We start from the raw sequence: 23725 nt of genomic DNA on the forward strand, positions 1-23725 counted from the left end.
TATATCTATTTAATCAAACATAAATTCAAGAAGAATTCCGCTCGCAGTGTTCACGTTTGATATAATTTGTGGGGTATAAAAATACTCCTTGCTCGGCCAAGGTCAAGCATAGCATGAGGCAAATGGTGGAATCAAGGACCCTTCGGGGGATGGAACATGATATAGAACTATAGTACAGTACGGATAGAAACACTAGAAGAACAGGACCGTCAGGGCTCAAGAGAAATGCAAGGAACGCCATTCTACCACCAATTTACGCTTTCCGCCTTTCCTCGAGTCGCCTCTTTGCCCGAACCTCAACGCGGCGTCGCTCACCACCATCCACCTTCTGTCCTCGCTTGTCTTCCCACATACCCTCCTGCACTGTGATCGTTGCGGCGCTTCCGTGACTCCCCTTGACCGGCTGAAGGAAAGGCCCCATGATCTTAGAGCCTCTGTGGATTTTCATGTGGGCGAATTTTTTGAGTTGGGCGGCGGGGCTGTGCTTGTATTCGGTGACACCGGGGAGCATGTTCACAATAGTCTTTTTCATGCCAGGTGTCAGAGTAGCAGAGGACGAAACCTGCTGGGCATCGTTTGTGTTTGCTGAGGGCTGCTTGGTCTCATCCGGGATTTCCACTACTCGCAACTGGGCGACGCCATCCACAACTTGTTCCAGGTCGCCTCCTGGTCCATACACCCCATTGCGGAACTTTTCGCGCTTCCGGATCAAGTACCGTCGCTGGCGGGCAGGCTCAATGCCAAGTTCTCGGAGTTGGTTGGAGTTGAAGGTGAAAAGTTGGTCCCAGGAGGGAATCTTGCTCGAATGCTTCGACATTTCCCGGCCGATCAACGTGAGGAAAGTCTGGACATCAGGGACAAAGGGGGTCGGTGAAGGCACTGAACGTGCGGTCTTTCCGTGGAATGGTCGAAAAGATTGCTTTGAGAGGCTAACTGTTTGGAATAGCCCCGAGGGAAAATTGCGGAGTTGCTGCGTGCGCATTGCCATGGTCCTCGAAGGGCCAGATCTTGTGGCCACGACGCTGAGTATTAGGTCTTTTCTAAGGTCAAGAGAAAAAGGCCAGGCCCGAGGGTTGCAATGGCAGAGAAGAGGACCGAGTGCACCAATTGTATTGCGGATGCCAGAGGTAACCAAACGGTTTGTTCCTGGAAAGCTGGGAAATTTCGGGCGGTCACGGGATCAATAATACTCCGGGCATGCGCATCCTTTACCTGACAAACAAGCTTCTCACCCTTATAACTCCCGCTTTGTCTTGGATAGAACTGGAATATCCACTGCTAAAAATGAGTGTCTAGCTTCTGTTTGATACAGCTTAATCGCTGTCAAAGCCTGCTCTAGTTTTGCTCATATCTACCCCTCTTTTACCGCTTTCCCTTCATCTCAATCATGGAGGCCTCACCATTCGCCTCTCGATCTCCCTCTGTGGCTGTCGCATCTCCCAATACTCTCAGATTGAGAGCAGCTGCAGCCAAAAGCTCATCAGGGGGAGTCATTGCCTCCAGAGCTTTGTCCAATACAGATCAAGAACTCACCGAACAGCTCAATGACGATGTCCGACAGAAATACATCAAAGGTAGATTGAGCAATTGTGTCATGCCTGAAGGCTCTTGGGGCCAGTTGATACTAACAAACAAAAAACAACATAGACAAGAAGCTTGGAGAAGGCACATACGCTGTGGTATACCTGGGGCACCTTCGGGACGACCCATCATCTCTTGTGGCTATCAAAAAGATCAAGGTCAATGCCGAATATAAAGATGGGTTGACCATGGATGCGATTCGAGAGGTCAAATACCTGCAGGAGCTATCGCACCCTAATATCATCGCCCTCCATGATGTGTTCTCTTCCAAAGACCAAAACCTGAGCCTGGTATTGGAGTTCCTTCCCCGGGGAGACTTGGAGATGCTTATCAAGGATGGAGACATCCACTACGGAGCGGCCGACGTCAAGGCTTGGATGGGCATGTTGGCTCGGGGTGTGTGGTTCTGCCATGAAAACTTCGTGCTCCATCGAGACATCAAGCCTAATAACCTGTTGATCGCCTCGGACGGTGAGGTCAAGCTGGCCGATTTTGGTCTGGCCCGATCTTTCGCCGATCCTTATCTCAACATGACTCACCAAGTTATCACTCGCTGGTATCGGCCACCGGAATTGCTCTATGGAGCCCGACAGTACTCGGGTGCGGTGGATGTGTGGTCCATGGGCATGGTGTTTGCGGAATTATTGCTGCGGGTTCCTTTCGTGGCCGGTAATACCGACTTAGACCAGATCTCCAAGATCTGTGACGCGTTTGGAACCCCCAGCGAAGAGAATTGGCCCGGGGTCACACAATTGCCTAATTATATCCCGACGGAACAGCAGGTACCTGTGCAGGGGCGGGAATTCTTCCTTCGACAGTTCCCTACGGCTGGACCAATGGGGGCCGATCTGTTGATGTCGATGTGTGCTCTGGATCCTCGCAAACGCCATACAGCCCTTCAGGTGCTACGCCACAACTGGTGGTTTATTGATCCTCAACCAACGCGGAATGAAGATCTCCCACGAAAATCCGGGGCGAAGAAGATGGGGGAAGATTTAGGACGGCGCGGCGGTGAGGTTGATGATGGACCCTTTAAGAATGCTGCACGGCAATTAGATTTTGGGGCGATGAAATGATGCATGACAAACGTCCTACAATGATCTCCGTATACTGTGTACTAGTATTTGTGTATTTGTAAAAAACTAAAATGTAGGGGGAAGCATCGTGCATGAAGCTAATCTGTACTAAGTATCATAAAGCCCAACCTCCTATATCCCATACATATATATGTATCCCTTATTCTCTACCTAGAAAAGGCAAGTGGGTCCTTGATGAACAAGGGTTCATGAAGTAATAACATATGTACGGAGTAACAATCCGAGCTTTCAGCTGATTTGCCCCCCCTTTTTCCCTTATAAACAGTCCGTAATCTCTTTTTTCTATTGGGTTTGTTTTACCTCTCCACTATCTGATCCATCATTGGTCTAAGCTTCCACAAGTGCCCGCCTTTTCGACTCCTTAATGTGATTCTCGCCCCCTTTTTTTTCTCTCTCCCTAATCCTTCCACATTGACTGGATGGGGATAGAAGGGAAGTTACGGGGTACTCCGTACAGAGTACTTGTAAAAAGTATATATTGTGTATCCATACCTCCTTCTAGGGTGAAAATCATATAGAAAGGAGACCTTAAAACTAAGTCAATTGATCCATAGAAAGGGTTAAGCATAAATTGTTCGATTCATAGAAAAAACAATGCCCTTTTTGTATTTCTGCGGGGGATGAATATTACCATGCTAAAACCCGCGTCGTTTCTCTAATCTTCCAGCCTTCTTTCCCTTTCCCTCTCCACTTCCTTTCCATCTTCTCATACACCTTAAACCGCGGTAGTGGCGCTGGGCTTCATGCGTCCGTCGCGATCGCAACCCATGGTTGTTTGAATCTGTAAGTATCCGAGACTCAAGCCCACTCCCCCTCACCCCATCTCTCTATCTGTCTCTCTCTCCTTGGTATGCACATCACTGGGGCTTTCACCTTGTTTAATCCTATTCACCTTCATCATGGCATGTTACTTGAATACTGATTGAATCGTCAGACGCGACAGTCAATCCCCCCACCCAGTGGATTTCAATATTTACGTCGACAGAGCAATCCTTCACTCCGCATGGCCGTAAAATCCTCGTTGACCCCCGCACGAAATTGATTATAAAGGGAAGAGAAAGATGGCTTCAACATCAACTTTACCCCAACCGTCACGGCCAGCAGCCAACCCCCCGACCGTGGCATTACCCCCTCTTCCTAATCATAAACCAAGAATAAGCATGCCAGCTGGGGATACACCACGATCGGCCTCACCATATCAACAGCTCTCCAAATTGCGCACTCCGTCGAGCCCCAACCCATCTGCAGCGCGGTCCCCGCTATCCAGTTCAAATTCCACATCGAATCTCAGCGCTATTCGATCAGCATCCAACGGGCGCGCTCCAGGTAGCCCGGAAAAAACCTTGCGCCGGACAATCAGCATCGCGTCGTTTCCACAACCACCCAAGGCGGGAGGGAGTCGCCCCTCAACAGCCTCATCCGTGTCGGGAATTCCCGCAAACCCGGCGAGCGTCAAGCCCAAACGAAGCTCGCGACTCAGCACAGGAACCACTAGCAGCTATCGGAGCTCCAAAACCCCGTCACTTTTGAATGGAAGCGGAGATGGAAAATCCATCCTGGCAGACCCAGACGGGTCCCCGGGCCATAGCAGAAGCTCATCCGCGCAAGGTTCATCCTGTTCAACAAGCGCAACGACATTTGAAGATGGGGATGATGCTACTGGTAGCAAGTTGTCTAAATCCAAGGAGATCAAGGGAAACGTCATTGTCAGCGTGCGTGTTCGGCCGGATATCAATCAGGGGGGCGAAACCCCAAGAAACCATGGCGAGTGGGTGGTGGATGGACGATCAAGTTTAATCTCCCACCGAGGGAAAGACGGAGGGGATTATTACTTTGGTGAGTACTACGAAGTTTCTCTATATGTTCATTTCGCACATGGCTGACAAGGCAGATAATGTTTTTTCGGCGCATGAAAACAATGCCAAAGTGTACGACTCAGGGGCAAAACGCCTCGTCCGACGGGTCATGGAAGGGTACCATGGAACTGTCTTTGCCTATGGTATGACTGGAACGGGTAAAACCTTCTCAATGCAAGGCACTGCCACATCTCCCGGTGTGATTCCCCTCGCAATCACAGATATATTCTCTTTCATTCGAGAAACCCCCCATAGAGAATTTCTCCTTCGAGTTAGCTATCTAGAGATCTACAATGAGAAGATCCACGATCTTCTCTCCGCTTCGACTACCAATGGTCCGGCCACGCAACAGGAAGAAATCAAACTCCGCGAGGACAGCAAACGCGGAGTCTATGCGACTCCACTAAAAGAAGAGATCGTACAGAGTCCGACCCAGCTTCTTCGGGTAATTGCAAGGGGAGATCATGCCAGAAGAACAAGCAGTACCCAATTCAACGCCCGGAGCTCTCGAAGTCATGCAGTCGTACAGATCGTGGTCGAAAGTCGCGAGCGAGTGCCAACAGGTAATTCACAGGACAAACGCTCTGGAATTGCTCCTGGTGGTGTCCGGGTGTCGACCCTGAGCTTGATTGATCTTGCTGGCTCTGAGCGCGCCGCCGATGACAAGGAACGCCGAACTGAGGGTGCGCATATCAACAAAAGCTTGCTCACGCTCGGTAATATCATCTCCAAGCTCTCCGACGCCAAGGACAAGCAAGGAAATCCAATGGACAAGGAAGGTCGGCATCTGCCCTACCGGGACAGCAAGTTAACACGGCTGCTTCAACCCGCTTTATCCGGCAATTCCCTGGTGAGTATTCTATGTACAATTCAACTGGTCTCCGGCGTGAATGCGCATTCTGGCGAAACTCTCAACACCTTGAAATTTGCCGCACGAGCGAAGAATAACATCGTGAGTCACGCACAAAAGGCGGAGGAGGCTTATGGTACCGGTGGGGCCGACTCTGGCAGTCGGGTCCTACTAGAGCGGTATCGTGTGGAAATCCAAGCTCTCCGTGGCCAGCTCGATAGCCAGGCCAAAGCCCAAGCGGAGAAAGAGATGAAGTGGGATGAACAGCAGTTTGAAAAGGAGGCCCAGGCTCGCCACGAGGAGCAGGTCTTGGAGATGCAGTTGGCCCGAACAGCTCTGAAGGAGCGGATTGAACATCTTAACCGGTTGATCCTCAGTTCCAAGTCCACTGGAGTCAACAACCACAGCAGCCTATCTTCTGCGTTTGGCCGTCTATCACGTATGTCCGCTACGGACTGTGGAACCCGTTCACTGCGGTCGTCAGCCAGTCAATCTACCCTGGGGGCCGGTTACTCATCCATCAGACCGATGTCTTTCATGTCAGTCAACAGCAGCGACCCTTCAGGGGCCATGCCATTTCCAGGTGCTTCATTTGGACACGAAGACGAAGATGACATGGGCGAATTTGGTGACGGGAAAGCTAGTATGCAACGGCAAATCACTGCCTTGCAGGCTGACCTAGGTGATAAGAATCGATATATCTCCACGCTAGAGCGCCGGCTGCTGCAAGCACGACGCTCTAGTCATTCGAGGATGTCAGTTGGAGTAAAATCCACTAACTCGACTATTGCGGAGCATCCAGACCTGATGGCCTTGCTTCGCGAGAGGGATATGGAGATCAATGAGCTGCGCATTCAGCTTGACGATAAGGATCGAATGCTGGCAGCCCTTCGCTCTGCCGCAAGACACCGGGACCTGGCTGCTGTGACGAACGACGCACAGTCGCCGGATCTCAAAGGCAAAGAAGAGTTCAGCTCGGGTGGCGACAGCACATCGGTTAACAACAGCACGATTGATAAGCTTGCCAGTCCACCAGGTCCCGTTCTTCCTAATAGGAATGAAAAGAATGATGACCGGAGAAAAAATATGGATGAAGTATCCCGAATGCTGGACGAGATGATCCAGGGCCGAGTTGAAAGTGGCCATTATGAGAAAGGTCCCTTGGGACACGTCAAAAGAACTTCTAACGATAGTCGCCGAGTATCGATGTCGGCTGAAGTGCCAGGCTTGAACCCTAGTGGTCCTCCTCCCACAGATGCAATCCCCGGTTTCTCCCCAAGTTAAAAATCACCAAGCGATGATATGCCTTATTCTTGTACTTTTTTATCGATGTTTGTTGATCTGATACCCCCTTCATCTGTACATTTTATTATGTTCTTTTAATGTGATTTTGTTTTACTTTGTGTTCTAGATTTGGAAAAGGGCGTCTCTTGTATGTAGCGCCACAACATTTATACATATTGGACCCCCTTCCTCTTGTCTTCTTCTTGTATTCTGTTTGCGTATGTTCGAGGTGATCAATATAATACATTGTCATCTGCCGATACCGCTAAGTGAGTTTTGAATGCGACACTAGTAGAATAAGATAGAATGACGGGGATCATGATTGAAGCACACAAAAAAGGCGTCATATGGACATACTTCTCCCACCCCCCCCGTCCAGAGTCACATCTACTTCCAGCCGCAATCACGCAGTGACTTCAAGTTCTCCGGTTCTGTCTTTAGCATAGACATCTTTCCACTCGTCCCAAAGTCGCTGCAGCTCTTGCACATATTTGGCATGAAGTTCATCAATATATGTGTCGTCAATCTTATCCCGATTTTGCTGCTGCATCACCGGGATCGGCCGTCCCACTACAATGTTTAGCGGACGGCGGTAGGGCATCAAGCCAACGTCGTAATTGAACACTCCACGCGCATGGAAAAGGGGAATTGTGAACCCCATGGTACGCTTGACAAGCATTTGAAGTTTGTGAATGAGTGGATGATGATCTGAGTGCACTTGTTCATACAGATCGTTTTCCCCGAATGCTAAAACAGGGACCAGATCGGCCCCAGTGCGGATGGCGAGCTTGACAAACCCTTTGCGACGTTTCAAGACCAGGCGTAGACTATGAGGCTGCGCATTGAGAGATTCCCGAGCCCCACCGATGACAATGGTGATCGCCCGGCCCATTCCCTCATTATTCGCACCGCCTTTGGTCAGCAGATTCTCACAGGATTCGCGAGACACGCTAGCCAGTCCCATTGCGAGTGCATATTCTCGATAGAAAGGAATCCGGAAATTCGAGTCCAAAGTCAATAAGGTGTTGGTAATACCGGGGAAAAGTTTGGAGAACCCTAAGGCCTCGGTCCCGAATGCGGCGAAGGCACCATGCGAAATGATCCCGTGGGGATGATAGCCAAAGATATACTTCTTGTGCGGGGGCAGAGGTTCCTCACGGTGAAGACGGGCAGGGAAATAAGACGCATAAATTGACCAGATGGGAAGTGACCGTAAGAACGAACTTCGACCTTTCAGTTCCCCGGACGTGGGTGCGGTAGAGAACAAAGAGATGTAAACCAGATAGGGTAGGAGAAGGGGCCAGAATAGCGGAATTGCACAGGTAAAGAAGAAGCTTGTCACAAAGATGGCAATTGTGAGAGTATGGCATAAGACGACAAAGGTCTGTAAGCGTCGTTCGAGGCCGATATTCAATGGTGCCCAATGGATTTTACTGGGTCGTCAGTGGAGTTCATTGGGAAGATTGAGTCAAGGCATACCGTTTTCTCTCCCGATTCGCAGTTCGCCCGGGAGGATGCGATCTGCGACCAGATTGAGCGTCCCCATCCATTTTGGAAACTGATGTTGTAGGAGGAACAAAAAGCTCCCCGCGTTTGGACTGGAATCAGGACCAGGATCAGATGACGTTGATGTCTTGATTAGGTAATCCATGTTGATCGGGTGGATCGAGTCATTCCATGGGCTCAACAGAAGTATAAGTATTTATAGCTAAAAGAGTACACATATATATATATGTGTGTGTGTGTGTGTGTGTGTGTGTGGGTGTGGGTGCGTAGATATTGGAAAGTGAGAGTAAATTGAATATTAATTCCCAAGTGTGTTCTTCTTTCTCACTCCTGAAACGCCAGTCCCTATGTGTCTCTATAAATTATGCAGATCGCTCTCTCGCTTCAAAAAGGCTTTATGCTTTCGCCTTCACCATGAAAATCTAATTTGAATGAGCACGAGAACGATTGGTTCATAATCTGGGTAAACTTACCTCGTTGAGGGATTTATCGTCCATAAGCGCTCTTTTCTTCTGTGCAATATGTCGGCTTCGGAATGCCTGTCGAGCCATTGGCCGCCGCTCTCGTATAACTGTGGTCTTTTCCAAGCTGAATATAGCAGCTTGAGACTCCTGTTGAGGTGCATCCGTCTCTTTGGTTGAGGTGATTTCATCCGCATCTGCCTTTCTCTTCTTGGACTTCTTCTTCTTCTTCTTCGAATCGGGGATCGAGGAAGAGTCCTCATCGTCATCGGTACTTGAGCGAGACTTCTTCGAAGATTTCGATTTAGACTTGGACTTGGACTTGGACTTGGATTTCGACTTTCGGACTTCGGTTGACGAGTCGCTGGACGAAGTGTCCTCTTCACGATCGCTTCTGTTCGATTCGGAATTCTTCTGACTCTCCTGAGGCTTCGGGGTAGGCAGGGATTCAACTTTCTCCTGAGCCAAAAGTCCACCACGAACAAAGCGAACCTCGGGGAATTTCAGGGCGACATATCGGGCCAATTTCACATCGTCTCTCTTGCGCTGTTCCTGCTTCAACTCTCCATCGGACTTGCCGTTCAATCGACCAAGTAGTCCTTTGAAAGCGTCTAAGCCGGTCGGCTCGGACTCACGCCCGACACGCGCGCCCAATCCCAGTGTATCATCCTTAATCGTCACTTTGATATGGGAGTGGCTAGCGGCGGTCAACAGATCAGCATGCGCAGCATCCCGAGCCCCTAAGCGACCACCTGGGGTCCAGCCCTGAGAGCTCATAATTCGATGGCCGAAGCCCGTCGTAGATCGGGACCATTGCGTATTATTGGGATCATGAGAGATCTTGGTTTTCCTGCAAATGAGTTAGACTGGCTGCGCAGACAGTGAATAAAGATGACACGCATACTTTCGGGGAGCAGCTAAACCCATGGTGGCCAATGGGAGTCAGAGACAATATTTTAAATGGATTTTTTTGAACGTAGCTACGAAAAAGCAGAAAGTCCGTAAGAGAAGAAAAAGACCGAAGAAAAAGTTTTGAATTTCAAAAGATAACGCTGAGTCAGCACCGATAAGATCCCCCGCGAACATCTTTCAGTTCCGCAACAATAAATACTTCCTCATTCCCAGTTTGTCATTTTCCTTTGCTTTCTTCTCTATCACATCTACGAAATATAGAGAAAGGGAGTAAGTATCAATCATTAGGTTTTGTTGCCAACTTCCACCAAAGCCCCAAACCATCCAAACAAGAGGAAGGTTGAGAATTATCCCCCCCCATCGATTTGGGTACCCACCCACACCCGCTTTGAGGTAATTCCTCTTCTCCACGCATGGAAAATTCCCAGGAAATGCAACAATTTCCTTACTTGGAATAAAAAACCTGGGGCTTGATCTTCTTTAAAGAAGTAGTGTGGATTTGATTCTCATTCATCTTCCGGACTATGTTCAATCTCCGAGTTCTCTGCCGAGATCAGCCTCAACGAACGATCGCACTGGTGACGTCGGATCATGTCTTGATATTTCACTATAGTGCGATTGATGCCGGATCTGCGTCCACACCGCGTTGCCAGGTGGAATTTTTGGATGTTACATCCGCCGATCTTGGGGCCTATCGGTCTTTGGGTGCTGGCCATGGCACTCTGGGGTTGGTTACGCTAAATGAAGACCTGTTTGTCTGCGTGGTCACCACATCATCCCAAGCTGCTACTGTAAGACCTGGGGAATCTGTGTCGAGGATCGATTCTGTAGATTTCTGTGTGTATTATCAAAGTCTTGATCTTATCTTCCCCACATCTGACACTCACAGACTGCCTCAACCGTTCGGAATATGAATACGGTCTCGATTATGACTCCGGGGCTCAGTTTGCTGCTGAGGAACGGACCGGCCAAGACAGCCGGGACGTGGTGACTGAACACCCTTTCTTGGCCCTGAAGAAGCTTCTTGGGGATGGAAGCTTTTACTACAGTCTCGACTTCAACCTCACGGATCGTTTACAAAATCGGTAATTTTATTCTCAAATTGAAAAGATGATTATTATTCTAAATCAATAATCAGGTCAGATAAGTCGGCAGCATTTGACATCGATTCCCTGGATGAGGATATGCTTTGGAATTCCTATATGATCAATCCGCTTCTCCTCTTTCGGAGCCACTTGCCACCCGCAGATAAAGCCAAGTTGGATGCTTCTCAGCTGCTAACCTGTGTCATTCGTGGATACGCCAGCACTTTGAAAATCCCTGCCACGGTTTCGATTCTTCCCCAGGTCCGGACGAATTTTCCATCCCTCCTGACCATTGTTTCGCGACAGTCCTCTCGGCGTGCGGGCACAAGATTCAACTCGCGAGGAATAGATGATGATGGAAATGTGGCCAATTTTGTTGAGACAGAGTTGATTCTCTGGGTATCACCGGGCATCACCTTCTCGTACGTCCAAGTTCGAGGCTCGGTCCCGATCTTCTGGGAGCAAACACCGGGTTTGATTCCGGGACAGCAAAAAATCGAGATAACACGATCAAGTGAGGCAACGCAACATGCATTTAATCGACATTTTGAAAGTCTCGAGCTGGAGTATGGAGCCACTCATGTGGTTAATCTCCTAAGCGAGCTCAGATCTGGAGAAGCAGAGCTGTCCGCCAAGTATCGACAACACATTGACCGTAGTTCCTTAAGAATGAAGGAAGATCCTGGACACCATAGCCTCCTACGACTGACAGAGTACGACTTTCTTGCCGAGACTCGTGGTCCAGCTGGGTATGAGGCGAGTAACCAAATCAAGTATGAGTTGGCCGAGTCCCTGGACGGGTTTGCCTATTTTTTGTCCGAGGATTCTACACCCCCTGCTACGACTCTTTCCGAAAGAGATGATGTTTCCAGTGCCTCCTCGGTTATCTTACAACAGGAAGGTGTTTTCCGGACCAACTGCCTGGACTGCCTAGATCGCACAAATCTTGTCCAGACAATCATCAGTTCGATGGCGCTGGAGTCATTCCTCGCGCATCAGGGTGGGAGATTCGGCTCGGATATGTCAATGCGTCATTCAACACTCTGGGCTGACAATGGTGATGCACTCTCCAAGATTTATGCCGGCACTGGGGCGCTAAAGTCGTCTTTCACCCGACATGGCAAAATGTCTCTTGCCGGAGCCCTGGCTGATGCCCGAAAAAGTGCCACCCGGCTTTATGTCAACAACTTTACTGACAAGGCCCGACAGAGGACTATTGACCTTTTGTTGGGGCGATTGGCCAATCAAATGCCCGTTCATCTTTACGATCCGATGAATGATTTGGTTACTGAAGAACTCAATCGTCGTGCTTCTGAATATTCTTCCACCAGACACATCCGCCTTTGGGTGGGTACATTCAACGTGAATGGTCGTGATGAGGGGCCAGGAACAGATCTCACCCCTTGGCTTTTTCCCGAAGTAGACCAATCAAATGAGGATCCGGTTATCTTTGCCGTGGCGTTCCAAGAAATCGTTTCCTTGAGCCCCCAGCAAATCATGTCAACTGATCCGAGTACCCGCAAGGTTTGGCAGAGAGCCGTGCAGGATTGCTTAAACAGCCACACAAAAGCAAATGGTACGGGCAAATATGTGCTGCTAAGGACCGGGCAGCTCGTGGGTGCCGCGTTGATGATCTTCGTCAAATCGGACGCGCTAAAAGAGATCAAGAATGTTGAAGGTGCCGTTAAAAAGGCGAGTGATGGTTTTCCTAGTTACTGATCTTGCCATCATCAATTGCAGGATTGAACTAACAATGAAGCAGACGGGACTTTCTGGGATTGCCGGCAATAAAGGTGGTTGTGCGATTCGGTTCGAATTCGCCAATACCAGTATATGTTTGGTAACCGCACATTTGGCGGCCGGGTTTGCAAACTACGACGAGCGAAACCGAGATTATGAAACAATTGATAGAGGCTTACGGTTCCAGAAGAACCGTACGATCGCAGATCATGATGCGGTGATTTGGCTGGGAGATTTCAACTACCGTATTGGGTTAGGGAATCAGATCGTGAGGGATCTTCTGTCTAAGCGTGATTACCAGAAACTTTATGAAAATGATCAGGTGCCGTTCATGTCCCTTTGGAAAGGCTTCGTGGGCTCCGTCCGCTGACAGAAACAATAGTTAAATCTACAAATGACCGCCGGAAGAGCTTTCCAATTCTATTCCGAAGGCCCCATTAGGTTTGCCCCGACATACAAATATGATATCGGGACCGAGAACTATGACACCTCGTAAGGACTCGTCAAGCTCATCTCTGAATGGCCTCACTAACCCCCTCCTACAGTGACAAGGCCCGTATTCCTGCCTGGTGTGACCGAGTGTTATGGAGAGGATCCAACCTGCGTCAAACTCAGTATCAAGTGGCCAATCTACTCGTGTCGGATCATCGCCCTGTATGGGCCACCTTCGATGGCATAATTGATGTTGTCGATCATGGACTCAAGGATAATTTACGGCGTACGCTCTACAAAGAAAAGCAGCACGATGCTCTCTCGGATTCCATTCAACTCCTGGATCTGGACGATGATGATGATGGTCTAACACAGGGATCCATCGCACCTGGTTTACCGCCTGCCAGCTCTGATCGAAGCAGGTGGTGGTTAGATAACGGTAACGTGGCCCCGTGATGTTCCAGCCATGCACAGACCACAGATCAACTAATGCGGAGAAACAGGTGCACCGGGCAAGGCAATAATCCAACCACCTAGGGAAGGACTTGTTCCAAACATCCAGCGCAAATCCAATCCTTTCTCCTTAGACTCCGAACCTGACTGGGTGCCAACTTCAGAGCTTACGAGAAAGAGCACCGCTGACCGGAAGCCTATACCACCTCCACGACGTGGAAGAACCTTGAACGGGCAGGACTTCACAACGCCCATAGATGCAACACCACCGCTTAAGGACAAAGCGCCTCCAGTGGTTCCTCGGAAGCCCGTATCACTAAGCTCACAATCATCTCCACACACGCCAAATTCTGAAGATCAACCCCAACCCAACTTGCGCCCATCTCAGGGTACTAGTACCCATGATCTCCTTGGCGATCCTATGGATCAACAAATCGCGTGGAAACCCCTTCTTCCTCAATGATTTATGTGTATAACTTAGCCAGCTAGATCTACCCTTGTGTTTTCTTCTAGTCCCCCTACTGTGCATCCTGGGGAATCAAGATGGTCATTGAAAAATATCTATCTCGATGGAAAGTTCAAAGTTCAAGATAAGGGAGCTTCAGCCTATTTGGCAGGGTAGAATCTAGGGGTTTCTAGAAGAGGTCAAATGACGAGAAAATGAGGCTCTACCAAGTGCGGGAGGCTCTTTTTAAAATCTGTTGCCTAGATTTCCGTTATTCTTACTGCATATGGTCCAATCAAATTGGGTTAAACAATCCACTTGACTTTGATCTTGGGCCGCGTGAACATGGTCTAGGCTTGACGATCCCTTTGATTGATTGGGATCCTCTTGGTGGAATACGATTTCGTGTTGCCACGACAGTTTCCAGTATATATATAGACCCAGTAATAATTGAATGCCGTATGAGTCGACTTAATATGTGACCAACTTGTGCGCCCGATATCTAGGCTACATCAGAGACGGATCGATATATGTATCGACCTATCTATTTGTCAAATTACAATACACTGAAAATCTTCAAGTCCTTTGTTTTGTTTTATTTAAATCTCCATGTAAATGACAACTATATGAAACACCAATTGGAGGAGAAATTGAAATTCCTTATGAAGACCAGTTAATTTCTAATGTGTTCCGTCGGAATCTCCAACAACAATCAGACTAACAAAGCGCACTAAGCTGAAATATATGACTTAACACATCACGCTAGGCGATTGCCCCAAGTAGCTTCAGGATATGTTTTGCTTGCCAAGACAAAACATATTCATAGATGTGTTATTAAATCTTAATAACTTGTCTTGGGACTACTCAACAAGAGATCCTGCCTTAAGGGCCAAGAAGGGAGAATTGGCTGCGTGATTGGGACTGAAGACGCTGCGCTAGCCAAAGACGGAAAATGCCCTGTGGCCCCCTGAAGGCTCGTAGCAGGCATACCCTTGTATGATGTGGGAAACGGAGGGTAAAGATGCCGGGTTACCAGAGTGTGTTTAGACCATGGCATTGTGCTTAACCTCAACAATCCTCTGCTTTCGATCTATGCGTTGAAGGATCTCCGGGGAGCGCTAGAAGCAGGGGAGGGGGTTCAAACCCCCTCACGGTGAATAGGTTTGTAGGGTATCAGAGGGGGGAGAGGAGGGGGTTGGCGATGATTCGAGACCGTTCCTCATCCTTTGTCGACTTTTTTCTGATCACTGGGGCGCCAGCTCTTCCTTCTTTTCTACCTTGGGGCCCTTCTTGACCCGGGGAGGAGGACGCCGGCCTATCATCCATGTCGCAAAGGCAGGGGGGTCACCGGGCTTACGTGGGGCCTTCTTGGTTCCTACAAATCGGGTCAATACGATTCCATGGCGCAAATGAATGTAAGTGGGGAGAAGAGGAAGCTTGAAGGAGGATTTTCAATACCATACCTTCTTTCTTTTTCGGCTCCGCAGGCTTAGGAGCTTCAGCCGGCGGTGCATCGGCGGCTGGGGGATCAGGCTCCTTGGGCTTTTCAGGAATTGGCCACATATGCATCGTAATTGTCCAATCTGGCTCAACAACTGTTTCCCAAACTTGCGGAAGAATAATGTCGCCATTAGGTCCCACTAGATCGTAATGTCCCTCGGCCACATGAGGCCCAATGACTTCGATATGGAGAAATGCCTGCTTGATCAGGTCCTCCATTCCCTGTAAAGATAGATGAATGTCAAGGTTAGAGATGCTGATACGGCAAAGCAATGAGTCCACGAAAGATTTATCTTACCCGCCAGGTGCTGCATAGCTCAAAGGGGAAGCTGAATTTTCTCCCAACGGCATCCTTAAATTTAATGGGTTTTTTCTTCTCTGGTGGGGGAACTTTGTTCTTGTTTTCCTCTTCCTCTTTGGCTTTGGCAGCTGCCGCGGCGGCAGCTGCTTTCGCTGCTTCCACTGCTTCCAATGCTTTGGTAGCTGCATCTTGCGCTGCTTGTGCCGAGTCCTCCTTGGCTTGAGCAGCGGCTTCAGCAAATCTTTTCTCTGCCTCCTCCTTCGCCTTGGCCGCATCAGTCGCTGCTCGTGCCTCAGCGTCCGCGCGTGCCAGCGTCGCCGCTTCTAACGCCGCCTCTGCTGCAATGGCGCGATCATGAGCGGCCTGTTTCTCTCGTGCGGCCTTCTCCGCCTCCTCGGCCGCAATAGCTGCTTTGCGGGCCGCTTCCCTGTTTTCACGCTCCGTGCGATCTTCCATAATCAACTTCTCTAGTCGCGCGATTGCCTCATCCTTTGCTGCTGCTTCCTTGGCTGCTTCCTGGGCCGCTTCTTTGGCTGCATCATCCGCGGGAGGAGCAGGAGGAGGCGATTTGGACTCCGGCGGGATTGGGGATGGCACTTGTGGGTAGTTGAAATAAGACGGGGGCATCATCCCTTGGAACATGGCCGCATATGGATCCCGGAAATTGTTGAAGTAGCCATTAGAGGCGTACGGCATAATCTCGTGATGGAATGGAGGCCCCGCAGCAAAAGGTGCCGGTATACCATGGGGACCCATGTGAGGGGGCAATGGTTGGTGGGTGTGAGGATCAATGCGGGACTGGTGGGGTTGTTGAGGATGTCTCGCAGGTCCTTGCTCCTGAAAGTAGGGGTGCATGGGATGAGCCCCATGGGGTGGACCGTATGGATAGGCTGCCGGGTTGTAGGGCTGGCCATTCGGGTTACCGTGGCCGAGTCGGATGAGCTGGTCAGACAACGGCGGAGGATTCTGGTGGGGGAATGGCGCATGGCCTTGGCCCTGGGGAAATTGATGATTATAGGTGGGACCTGAGGAAACACTCTGTGTATAGCCTGGGCCCGGTGGGCCGGCCCATCGCCGTTCATGAGTATTGCGAGAAGAGTAGTGGGCGAATTCCTCAGAATCAGCGCTATCCGGCGACTCTGGGGAGGGCTGGCGACGGGACCGTGGGGCATAATCGTGGTCGCGATCGGGGATCATTTGGCGGCGCGGTGGTTGGCGACGGGCCGAAGCCGAGCGCGAACCGTGGAGCGAGCGGTTGCGATTCGAAGTCCTTGGTCGAGAGGCTGAATCAGACGGTTTCAACAATTCATCCGGATATGACAGGTGCGCCCACTCATCATCATAATCTGCATATTCATGACTCCCGTCGGAGGGGATGGAGACTTGCACACCCGAGGAGTCCTCGTCCTCCGACAGAGAATCCAAGTCGTGCGGATCAGCGGGGTCAATCGAGATGCTGACCCTGGATTGAGTTTTATGGTCAGTTTCGGGAAGTAATTTAAATATTAAATGTAATAGAAATTGAGGGAAAGGGAAGATCTCTACTATTCTTTTACAAGAAAAGAAAGGATTAGAGAATAAAGGTGGGATGAGAAGGGGTGGGGGAAGAAGGGAGAGATTGGGGGGGGGGGGAAGAAGGTTAAAGCAATAAAGGGGGAAGGGAAAACAAAACATACGTCATAGAGTGAGCCTCTGAAATGGGAGAAACAGTATTTATATAAGAAAAAGGTTCTAAAAAGGGGGAAAGGGATTTTGCAGTTTCCGAGTGTTTTGAGGTTTGAGGAGGTGAGAAAGGGAAGAAATGAAGAAGAAGTTGTTATAATTGTGGGAAGAAAAAGGTGAAGTTTAAAAAACCAAAACAAGAAAAGCAAAAACAACCAAAAAAACATGCTAGAAATCGAAAAAAGACAACAAATAAAAACATGGAAAAATATAAGAAAATATGGAAAACATTCAAGTATCAAGATTCCACGTATTTTTGGGTTTTGTTTTCGGTTTTCGAAGGTTTTGGGCCTAAAAACTGAACAAAATCCCTTGCGCCAGACAGAGCAATCAAAAAGTCTATATAATCTAAACAACAACCCTAGAAATATTCCCTCCCCCCCCCCCGGTATAAATCATGATTGGGGGATTTGAAGATTTGAAGGCCTAAGGACATCTTATTGGGCTGGCAATGGTTGGGCATGTCTCAGTAACTTATTTTCATTAAAAAGAGTATAATTTGACTCAATGTCATGCAAAGCGCTGCCCGAAAATGCCCAATCATGACCCACAAGGGAAAATTTCGTGTATCGAACGCTCCAGAAATGCATGGGGAGACGAGTCATACCTAAAGCTGCAGATGTGGATCAAGATCAGCAGGGGGATGAGAGAGGTGATGATGATGAATGTAGAAAGTCTAGGAGAAATTAGGATCATTTCATCTAAGTGAATTACTGACAATTATCATTCAATACACGTATGGAGAGAACCTTCCCGTGACCATCACAATCACAATCACAATCATAATCACAACAATGGAAAATAAAATAAACCAAGAAGACAAGCAGGGGTATATCCAAATCAGGCGCTCCGGGAGAGCATTGTACCCAAGGGAGAATTATTGAGCTGACTGAAAGCGATTCAATAAGGCCTTGGCGGCAATCAGTTCACTGCGACTAGATGCCCAATGTTGATCATCTACCGACCGGGACTGGACAAGTTCCCGGAGTCGTTGAAATGCAAACCGTTGTAGTCGCTCAACGGTCTTCTTCGGAACCACTGAATTCTCAAAGTTGGTTCCCAGCATACGAGAGGAGGCCTGGGCGGAACTCGGTCAGATGGGGAGGTTATCAACTAATAACACGGGAATGAATTTACCAAAGCCAATCCGTAAAACCCGCGCAGGTAATCATCACAGAGCTCAATGCTTCGGCAGAAATGTTGGATCGACTTGCTCGCAAGCTGCCCATCGGAGGGCGTATTGACATAGAGAACCTCGCCGAGTCGGGCGTGGATCTACATGAGAGAGTTAGTCACGTATATTGGATAAAGAACTGATGAGGACTATGGCCATACATTCCAGGCGTTGGGAGCGATGAGAAGAGCCTCCTCGAGGCTGAAGATGGCTTGTGCGCCGAGACCCTGGGATTGGTACAGGTCGGCGAGTTCACACCAAGCTTCCGCGTCGGTTGGAATTGCATCGAGAAGCTGGATGAGAGCGGTGATCGCATCAGCAGGTCGGTGAAGCGAACGTAGCAAAGCTACCCGACGCTTCAGTATGGGCTGGAACAATTAATACAAATATTGATCTTTAGCAACCGAGGGGTAGCAGAACAAACCATATTGACTGGGTTCTCCCCCAGAATGTTTTCATATTCCTGCAGGCATTTCTCCATGTCTGAGTTGTCTTTAGCAGTCGCCTCCTGGTAGAGGCCACGGAGCCCCATTACCCTCTCATTGGAGGCACCAAACCGGCGGCTTAATCGATCGAGACAGGCCTTGGCAGACAGGTCATCACCCGTGCGCAGACATGCAAGGAATAGCTTTTCAATCTGCCCATATTCCTCTGCAGTATCCGAGGAGGAAGAATCAGTGATGGATTTGGATGAATCATGGCCGAGTATCGCAGGCGCTTGCTGAGAGAGGTGGAGAGCAGAGATCAGATCGGATCCATTGATCTGTCGGGAATCAACAAGAGCCCCCATGTTGTTTCAATTCTGAGATAGACCGCTTTGACAGAAAAGATTGAATGGTTTCTGGTTCCTGGAGTGAAACAGGTAGAGGGTAGTCGTCTGGAGAAGTGTGGGGACCTGGCGGCGCGTGGAGTCTGGAACATGGTCCCGTGATGCTTATCCCCCCACGTCAATTCATCAGCTAACGATAGCTTCTTTACCCAAGCTTAAACCTTCGTCCATAGCTCCCAGGGGCCTATACAAAGGCCATGCTACAGGAGAAGAGAGGATTGTACCTTTTCATCTCTTCCATATCTTGATTTATCTCCCTCTCCCTCTGTGAGAGCGAGAGGGTCAACGCGATGTCTGTGTTGCCCATGACGAAACCGGCCAGACGGCGGAACTGACCCGCGCATGCTAGGTTTGAAAAATCGCTCTATGACCTGATCAAGGGTCTTCGGAACCATAAAGGAGGGGAGGATGAGTACGTTCAAGCCTGTCTGCGCGAATGCAAGGCGGAGATCAAGTTGCAGGACATAGGTAGGTGTCATCATCGACATTGCATCTTCGCTTACAAGAAACAAGATGCTAAAATCATGCAGACAAAAAGGCAACGGCACTCCTGAAGCTTATCTATCTAGAGATGTTTGGATATGATATGTCATGGGCATCGTTTCATGTCCTCGAAGTCATGTCATCCGCGAAGTACCTACAGAAACGAGTAGGATATCTTGGAGCCGTTCAAAGTTTCCGACCCGATACTGAAGTCCTGATGCTTGCAACGAACATGCTGAAAAAGGTTTGTTACTTAGCTAAGACAGCTCACATCATTCTCCTCACTCTGTCTGTGGTCCTCAGCATTCTAACCTCCTGGTACTAGGACATCGTGTCTCCTAATATCCTCACTCTATCACTCCCATTGGCCACTCTGCCGCACATCATTACACCCTCGCTTGCCATTTCCTTGCTTCCTGATATTATGTCTCGTCTCTCTCATTCAAGCGCGGTTGTCCGGAAGAAGTCTGTTGTGTGTCTCTACCGGCTCGCCCTGGTTTACCCGGATGCGCTGAAGCTAGCGTGGCCGAAGATCAAGGATCATCTCATGGATGAACAGGAAGATAGTAGCGTGACCACTGCGGCTATCAATGTCGTATGCGAGCTTGGCTGGAGGCGGCCTCACGACTTTCTTCCTTTGGCTCCCAGATTCTTTGAACTCCTCGTGGACAGTGGCAATAATTGGATGGCCATCAAGATTATCAAGTTGGTTCGTGAAATTAATCTGGCCCAGAACTTTCCCCTACTAATAAGGACAGTTTGCTACCCTAACTCCGCTGGAGCCACGACTAACACGGAAGCTTCTTCGGCCGTTGACAAATATAATTCAAACTACGACGGCAATGTCCTTGCTTTACGAGTGCATCAATGGTATTATTCAAGGAGGCATTCTAGATGGCGAGGAAAATGTCCAAGAGCGAGATGAAGTTGCCGCTCTCTGTATCGGGAAGCTGCGAGGAATGATTGTCATGGACTCGGATCCTAATCGTGCGTGGGTCCCCAGTCTTCCCTTGAGGATTTAGTGAGTCTTCTAATTGCTTGAATATAGTGAAATATGTGGCACTCCTGGCGTTGAATCGCATCGTGACAACCCATTCCATGTTGGTGTCGATGCAACAAGATGTTATTATGGACTGTCTGGACGATCTAGATGTTTCTATCCGGCTTCAGGCCCTAGAACTTGCCGCTGGGATGATTACCAGTGATACTCTTCAGGCAGTTGTTAACCGTCTTGTTGGTCAGCTTCAACTGACCTCTTCACAAGACGGAATGGATCCCACGGCAGAGTCTGATCCCCACGAAGAGGGCTCTGACGGTTGGAAAGGCCCAAATAGAGTCACGGATGCACTCAACATGCCCAACGACTATCGATCAGAGATTGTTCACCGCATTTTGGATATGTGCTCCCAGAACAATTATTCAGACATCGTGGATTTCGAGTGGTATGTCGGCATTCTGGTTCAGCTGGTTAGACTTCTCCCTCCATCGGACGTGCACGACAACTGGCCTGATCCCATGACAGGAGGTCAGGGGGGCTCAATTGGTTGGAGAGCGACTGTTGCTTCTCGAATTGGATCTGAAATACGCAATATTGCAGTTCGTGTGAAGGGGGTGCGTCCGGAGGCTACCCGGGCGGCAGAATCTCTGCTGCTTATTGATAATAGATCGTTACTATTTCCCGCCTCGTCAAATGTCGGGGATGATGTCTTGGGTCCCATTGCATGGGTCGCTGGGGAATATGCGGATCATCTTCAGTCACCGAGCCGAACTCTTCAGTCTTTGATTGACCCTTCCACCCTCCCTTTGCCCCCAAATACAGTTCAGCTGTTTTTACAGGCCATTCCCAAAGTTTTGATTCAAGTGAATCAGTCCTACGAGTCAAAAGATACGTGGAGGAGTGAAATCTCCCTTCTCCTAGCGCGGGTTGTTGATTTTCTCGAAACATTAGCCGCCCATCCGGACTTGGACGTCCAAGAGCGAGCGATTGAGTTTCTGGAAGTTCTTCGTTTAGGGGCCGAGTCACTGCACTCTGAAACCGAGGGTATTCCATTTCTTCTAGCTTCTGTCATCCCAAACCTATTCACAGGATTGGAACTCAACCCAGTCGCAGCTAGCGCTCAAAAAAGGGTGGTGTTACCCCCTAATCTTCATCTGGATGAAGCATTTAACGATGATCTACCAGGTCTCTTCCAGAGATCTGGGGGCTCTCTTGTTGAAACCACCCAGCAACGTGTTTCCCAGCAATTTTACTATATCGCTGATATCAGCCCGCCTTTCCACAAGCAGCCTCACGGGCAGCTAGGAGCCGCTGAAATCCAACTTGACAATTCCTATCAGAATCTCACCGGGTTGGCAGATCAGCCAGTTACAACAGATAAGAGAAAGGTCTACCGCCGGGAGCGGTATCGGGATGATCCCTTCTACATTGCCCCGTTGGATCCATCATCCGGCACACCCACCCCGCACCACGATGTTCCTTATGCTTCCAAAAGTGATGCATTAGACATCGATTCAATCCCCATCGTTGATTTGAAATTAGATGATGAACCGTTGAGGCGAGGGTACCGCGATCCCTTAGGGAACCGGCGGGTACCTTCTACCATAAAAATGGAAGTTGCTGCAGACGAAACATTTGGGCCCGAAAGCCCAGCGCCTCTTGATCACTCCTCGAGAGCGGTAGGAGGGGTAAGTCTGAAACGTTCAGTACTACAAGTCGACTCCAGCGGGCTCGGACATCTTGCATCTGAAACAAATGGTGGTCAAAGCCCCATCCTCGCCCCAGGTGATGAGGATATCGAGATGAAGAGAGCAATGCAGGATGTGGAGCAGGTGCGCCTGCGTATGCAACGGGCATCAGAGCGAATCGAGTTAGAGGGAACACCTGCGGAAGGTACCCTTGTGAAGAGGAAGAAGAAGAAGAAGGAAAAGACGGGCCAGGCTGCTGATCAGTCTGGGGAAACAAGGAAGAAGAAGAAGAAGAAGAAGGAGGAGGAGGAAGCGCATGAATGAAGAACATCTCATTCACATTCGCATGATTACTTTTGATAGAAATGCGAGATGATTCAGATAATTGTGATATAATACAGGAACCTAACATTCCGGGGTGGGGTAATGGCATCCATCTATCTGGTGCGTAGCCTAGTAGATGATGACGGGTATCATTGTGCACTTGGCCTTCTTCTGCGGGAAGAGCATTGGCATCAGAGCTACGAGACAATGTAGACTCGATGCCGTTCTCAACTCTCGGGGTATTTAATGCGTCGGAGCTAAAGCGGCTTAACCGGTGACACGGGAGATGGTTGAGGCCACAGTCGACCAGAGCTCGGGCACAACCTTGAGAAGCTCTAGGATGAGTCCACCGCAGACAACAAAGGCCAGAATGACTAAGCTTCTTAGCTTTGAAAGACCAAGGGAAGAAAGTAGGGAAAGGTCACATACTGAGCCAACTAGACGAAATTGGGGTCTTCGTAATTTGTTTGGGTTTGTTGATGACAGGCCCTTTCCCTCGCTTGGCGGCCTCGTGCTTTGCGAACCGCTCATTCGCACGTCGTTGTTGGGGTGTCTGTGCCTATTAGTGATGATGTGGATTAGTATATACTCTTTAGTGAGGACAAATTTGAAAATATCGCCACTAACCATGGTTTCCAATAGGGTGAATTTTCGAGAGATGATGTGAAGGAGTTAAGGGGAAGTTCAAGGTTATCGCCGCCCCGGCCAAACAAACTTCCCCGGATTTAAAAAGGCCACGTTGTATTTGGCAGTGTGGCACAATGTTTTAGGGAATAAAATACGACCCTAAATTATCTATCCGCTCCCTACTAACCTAATTAGTAAAATAAGAAATGAATAAACAGATATCTACTTCAGTCTACCGATACTTATACTCCTAAATCTGTCTATAGTTTTGATGTTGAACTATAAAGCTTCTCTAATAGAGTAAGCTAGATGAGTTCTCTCTTTTATAGTATACTAAGTGATTGAGGATCTATCTTTATATTTCTGTAGGTTCTATTA

At 49.1% G+C, this 23725-nt stretch overlaps 10 protein-coding genes across 10 annotated transcripts; 4 read left to right on the forward strand and 6 right to left on the reverse strand.

The window, feature by feature from the left end:
* Positions 1-253: 253 nt before the first annotated feature.
* Positions 254-988, reverse strand: N7520_000332 (mitochondrial 37S ribosomal protein mS41; the record flags this gene model as incomplete). Its single annotated transcript, XM_057134267.1, has 1 exon — positions 254-988. The coding sequence occupies one exon, from the start codon at positions 986-988 to the stop codon at positions 254-256; it is 735 nt and encodes a 244-aa protein (XP_057000203.1).
* Positions 989-1387: 399 nt separating this feature from the next.
* Positions 1388-2657, forward strand: kin28 (TFIIH complex serine/threonine-protein kinase subunit KIN28; the record flags this gene model as incomplete). The annotated part of the gene is made up of 2 exons (XM_057134268.1): positions 1388-1574; positions 1648-2657. The coding sequence occupies 2 exons, from the start codon at positions 1388-1390 to the stop codon at positions 2655-2657; spliced, it is 1197 nt and encodes a 398-aa protein (XP_057000204.1).
* A 1082-nt stretch (positions 2658-3739) lies between these two features.
* On the forward strand, positions 3740-6668 carry N7520_000334 (putative kinesin family protein (KipA); the record flags this gene model as incomplete). The annotated part of the gene is made up of 2 exons (XM_057134269.1): positions 3740-4514; positions 4570-6668. The coding sequence occupies 2 exons, from the start codon at positions 3740-3742 to the stop codon at positions 6666-6668; spliced, it is 2874 nt and encodes a 957-aa protein (XP_057000205.1).
* A 403-nt stretch (positions 6669-7071) lies between these two features.
* N7520_000335 (uncharacterized protein) lies at positions 7072-8218 on the reverse strand (the record flags this gene model as incomplete). Its single annotated transcript, XM_057134270.1, has 2 exons — positions 7072-8101; positions 8148-8218. The coding sequence occupies 2 exons, from the start codon at positions 8216-8218 to the stop codon at positions 7072-7074; spliced, it is 1101 nt and encodes a 366-aa protein (XP_057000206.1).
* A 351-nt stretch (positions 8219-8569) lies between these two features.
* pxr1 (telomerase inhibitor/ribosome biogenesis protein PXR1) lies at positions 8570-9562 on the reverse strand (the record flags this gene model as incomplete). Its single annotated transcript, XM_057134271.1, has 3 exons — positions 8570-8596; positions 8648-9485; positions 9540-9562. 3 exons carry the CDS (start codon positions 9560-9562, stop codon positions 8570-8572), a joined length of 888 nt encoding a protein of 295 aa, XP_057000207.1.
* Positions 9563-10071: 509 nt separating this feature from the next.
* On the forward strand, positions 10072-13720 carry N7520_000337 (SacI domain and endonuclease/exonuclease/phosphatase family protein; the record flags this gene model as incomplete). Its single annotated transcript, XM_057134272.1, has 7 exons — positions 10072-10384; positions 10437-10632; positions 10686-12315; positions 12395-12694; positions 12755-12864; positions 12918-13243; positions 13308-13720. The coding sequence occupies 7 exons, from the start codon at positions 10072-10074 to the stop codon at positions 13718-13720; spliced, it is 3288 nt and encodes a 1095-aa protein (XP_057000208.1).
* Positions 13721-14946: 1226 nt separating this feature from the next.
* On the reverse strand, positions 14947-17184 carry N7520_000338 (uncharacterized protein; the record flags this gene model as incomplete). Its single annotated transcript, XM_057134273.1, has 4 exons — positions 14947-15077; positions 15166-15424; positions 15501-16965; positions 17180-17184. 4 exons carry the CDS (start codon positions 17182-17184, stop codon positions 14947-14949), a joined length of 1860 nt encoding a protein of 619 aa, XP_057000209.1.
* Positions 17185-18102: 918 nt separating this feature from the next.
* On the reverse strand, positions 18103-19189 carry N7520_000339 (uncharacterized protein; the record flags this gene model as incomplete). Its single annotated transcript, XM_057134274.1, has 4 exons — positions 18103-18303; positions 18363-18500; positions 18561-18767; positions 18824-19189. The coding sequence occupies 4 exons, from the start codon at positions 19187-19189 to the stop codon at positions 18103-18105; spliced, it is 912 nt and encodes a 303-aa protein (XP_057000210.1).
* Positions 19190-19578: 389 nt separating this feature from the next.
* Positions 19579-22720, forward strand: N7520_000340 (putative AP-3 complex subunit delta; the record flags this gene model as incomplete). The annotated part of the gene is made up of 5 exons (XM_057134275.1): positions 19579-19696; positions 19759-19955; positions 20037-20420; positions 20470-20698; positions 20760-22720. Coding segments are annotated over 5 exons (2889 nt in total), but the record flags the coding sequence as incomplete, so codon positions are not given.
* A 267-nt stretch (positions 22721-22987) lies between these two features.
* On the reverse strand, positions 22988-23350 carry N7520_000341 (RAMP4 family protein; the record flags this gene model as incomplete). The annotated part of the gene is made up of 3 exons (XM_057134276.1): positions 22988-23094; positions 23150-23279; positions 23348-23350. 3 exons carry the CDS (start codon positions 23348-23350, stop codon positions 22988-22990), a joined length of 240 nt encoding a protein of 79 aa, XP_057000212.1.
* Positions 23351-23725: the final 375 nt, after the last annotated feature.

Source organism: Penicillium odoratum (genome assembly GCF_028828045.1).
Source record: "Penicillium odoratum strain IBT 22623 chromosome Unknown utg000001l_segment0_segment0, whole genome shotgun sequence".
Taxonomy (NCBI): Eukaryota; Fungi; Ascomycota; class Eurotiomycetes; order Eurotiales; family Aspergillaceae; genus Penicillium; species Penicillium odoratum.